Below are 3,607 nucleotides of genomic sequence, written 5' to 3' on the forward strand. Positions count from 1 at the left end.
TAGAACGACTGACTGAAGGTCTTCTAAAACTATATTGAGCGGCTGTGTTGACAGCTAGCACGGAGACGGTGTGAGTAAGCCGACTCACGCCGTCGTGCTCGCTGTCAACGGCAAATTCAATTGTCGCTGGCGGCAACATCCTGGGGGGGGGGGCCGAATCCTTGAGGCCAATTGTTTCTTCCGGCGTCAACAGCTTGCAGACGCGCTGAATGGCGCGCTTGATTGACCCGGTTGCGGTGTGGATGGTTAGATTTCGGACTAAACCATCTGCGCCAGGGTGAGTAGCGGTTATACGGCCCAGTCTCCACTGAGCTGGTGGCATGTTGTCTTCGCAAACCACTACGATATCGTTGACTTGAATGTTTTCTTTGGGGTTTAGCCATTTGTTTCGAACTTGAAGTGAATTGATGTAATCGGTTTGCCATCGCTTCCAAAATAGTTGCTGAATTTGTTGCAACTGGCGCCATTTGGTTGCCAATGTACCGCTTTCGGTGATGGGCAAATCGGTAGGGACCGATTCAAATGAACTACCAGCCAAAAAATGAGCTGGTGTGAGCGCAAGTTCGTCATCGGCATCTTCGTTCAAAACTCCCAATGGTCGTGAGTTCAAACATCCTTCAATCTTTGTGATGATCGATTGAAACTCGAATACGGACAATTTTTGCACCCCAATAGGTGCATACATGCTTGAGGTGATGTTTGAACAGTTTGACTGCTACTTCGTGGCTGCCGCCCTGTGATGGAGATCGGGGCATAATGAAATGCCAGTCGATGCCGCGACTGGCCAATATGCTGGCTTGAGCGCTTTGATTCCATACATCCAATACTCGATCGAGTTTGTTCTTTGCTCCGACATAATTTTTCGCATTATCAGATCGGATTGAGCGACAGTGCCCGCGTCTGGCTGCAAAGCGCTCGTATGCATCGATAAAGGCGTCGGTGGTGAGGTCGAGCACTAATTCCAAATGTATTGCGCGGGTGGCCATGCATATGAAAACTGAAACATATGCTTTTACCATCGTTTTGCACCGCCCACTCCATCGTTTCAGTTCGAATGGCCCAGCATAGTCGATGCTGATGTCGGTGAAAGGCCTCTCAACAATGTTGACGCGAGACTGTACGAGCGGTGCCATTTGTTGACCCTCATTTTTCTTGCGATGCGTTTTACATACGATGCAATCAAAAATGGTGCTTCGAATTGCATTTCGACCACCGATGAACCAATACTTCTGCCGCAAACAGCGTGTTACCAATTGTGCACCTCCATGCATGAGAGTGATGTGAGCTCTGCGAATCAGCATTTGAACGAAGGTGGAATTTCCGGGCAAAATTACTGGATGCTTTTCATCATATGATGCATTTGCACTCTGTAAACGACCGCCGACTCTGATAATGCCATCAAAGTCCAAAAATGGGCATAATTTGGCGAGTTTACTCTTTTTGTTCAGCTCGGTACGATTGGCGAGGTATTGCAATTCTTCAGCGTATGCCGACGCCTGAGTTTGCAAAATCCAAAAATTTTCTGCTCCAGCGATTTCTCCACGTGTGACCGGATTGAGTAGAAGAGCTTCGAGGATTTGCGATAGCGGCTGTACGATACCAACTGATTTGGCAAAACCATTTTTCTTGCGTTCGGCTACAGCAGCTTTACAATTTCGAACGAAACGCAAAATATATGCAGTAACCAGAATCAATTGGCTAACATTTTCGTATTTGTTCAATATCCACGACTCTTCTACCGTGACCGCAGCAACGGTGGCTCCCTTTTGTTCATGCTGCATTGCTGGCTGAAGTGCAGCGGGCAAACTTGCCGGTTGTGCAGGCCAATCGAATATGCTCCATGGCAACCATTTAGGTCCGTTCCACCAGAGGTCAAAGTTGATGATGTTTGCTGCATCGCAGCCACGAGACGCAATATCTGCCGGATTGCATTCGCCTGGAACAAAATGCCAAACGGCTCCGATCGATAGAGTAATCGCTTGAACCTCCGACACTCGGTTGGCAACGAATTCTTTGAACAAACACGGGGCCTTGTGAATCCAATGCAAAACGATTTGAGAGTCACACCAAAAATGGGTGGTGATATGCCGATCACCGAGCGCTTTGTGCACTGATTTCATCAATTGTGCTACTAATAGCGCGCCACATAGCTCGAGGCGCGGTATCGAAACCGATTGTACGGGTGCAACACGAGATTTTGACGTGAGTAGGCCGCATCGAATGCCACGAGATGGATCTTTGACTTTGTAGTAAATTGACGCTGCATATGCCAATCCAGAAGCGTCGCAGAATCCGTGTAATTCGAGCTCGGTGTTGCTTACTGAACCCATCCATCGAGGAACACTTACCAGTTCTACTTTCTTCAGAGTCTCGCGGAAGATAAGCCAACGGTTTCTTTTTTCGTCGGGCAATTTGTCATCCCAGTCAAGATTTGCGATCCACAATTCTCGGATGAAAATTTTTCCCCGAGTGATGACAGGAGTCAATAGACCGAGCGGATCATACAATCTGGCAACGTCACTGGTGACTGTTCTTTTGGTAACCCGTTCTGCCCAAGCATTTTCGTCGACGAAAAACTGCAATTTGTCGAGCATTGCGTCCCAACCAACACCAAGTACGGAGTTTTCTTCGGTTTCAGAATCTTCGAAGAGCGTTTTTGAACACCAATCGCTATCAGGAATGGAACTCATGACGCTGAAACTGTTCGAACTCCATTTCTTAATTGGAAAACCCGACTTTTGAAGCATTTCTTGTAGTTGTGCCCGCAGGTCGATGACTTCTTCGGCAGAATCGCCGCCAGTCATGCAATCGTCAACATAAAAATCTCGGCGAGCAACAGCCGATGCATTTGGATAATCGTGTGCAGCTTCGATAGCACCCTGTTGCAAAGCACGAACAGCAGAGTGTAAGGCGTACCGCATGCCGAACATAACGCGGGTCAGGCAATAAGTGACGATGGGTTGATTCGTATCTTCTCGCCACAAAACCAATTGCATCTGATGAAACTCTTCCTTTACCAATACTTGAGGGTACATTTGCTCGATGTCTCCAACCAAAGCAATGCGATGCGTTCGGAAGCGAAGCAGAATGTCGACCAAATTATCCTGAAATTTTTCACCCTTCATTTGAATGTCATTGAATGACTCATCGGATGAAGTAGGCGCTGATCCGTTGAAAACCGTACGGTGTTTTTTCTTCTTGCTTTCAATGCCATGATGCAGCAGAAAATAATGCGGTGCATTTTCATTCACATCGGTAAATGGGTCCATGATTCCTTTGTCGATCAATTTACGCATAAATTCGACGTATTTGCGGTGGAATTCAGGCTTGCGAGCAAATTTAGCTTCCATTGAACGCAATGTACGCAAAGCACGCTTTTTTGATTCGCCCAGTGGCACAGCATTTGGCTGAATTGGAATTGGAACGCAAAAACGGCCGCTTTCTGTGCGCTCGTATCCCTCCACAAAAATCTTCTCACACATTTCTTCTTCAGGCGAACGATGATGACGTTTGGGTAATTCATCCATTTTCCAAAAACGCTGCAACATTTGGTTGAGCTTATCATTTCTTGGTGCGTGCAATTCGACCATACCGACGAAATTGCCGT

General features: G+C 47.1%; 1 protein-coding gene across 1 annotated transcript; it reads right to left on the reverse strand.

Annotated features, from left to right (window-relative positions):
* Window positions 1-294: 294 nt before the first annotated feature.
* LOC129571645 (uncharacterized) lies at window positions 295-3,527 on the reverse strand (the record flags this gene model as incomplete). Its single annotated transcript, XM_055451461.1, has 2 exons — window positions 684-3,527; window positions 295-622 (listed from the first exon to the last, which is right to left on the reverse strand). Coding segments are annotated over exons 1-2 (3,172 nt in total), but the record flags the coding sequence as incomplete, so codon positions are not given.
* Window positions 3,528-3,607: the final 80 nt, after the last annotated feature.

The sequence above is a fragment of the Sitodiplosis mosellana genome, unplaced genomic scaffold (assembly GCF_009176505.1).
Source record: "Sitodiplosis mosellana isolate CC-2019 unplaced genomic scaffold, AAFC_SMos_1.0 Smas_scaffold_3024, whole genome shotgun sequence".
Lineage (NCBI taxonomy): Eukaryota > Metazoa > Arthropoda > Insecta > Diptera > Cecidomyiidae > Sitodiplosis > Sitodiplosis mosellana.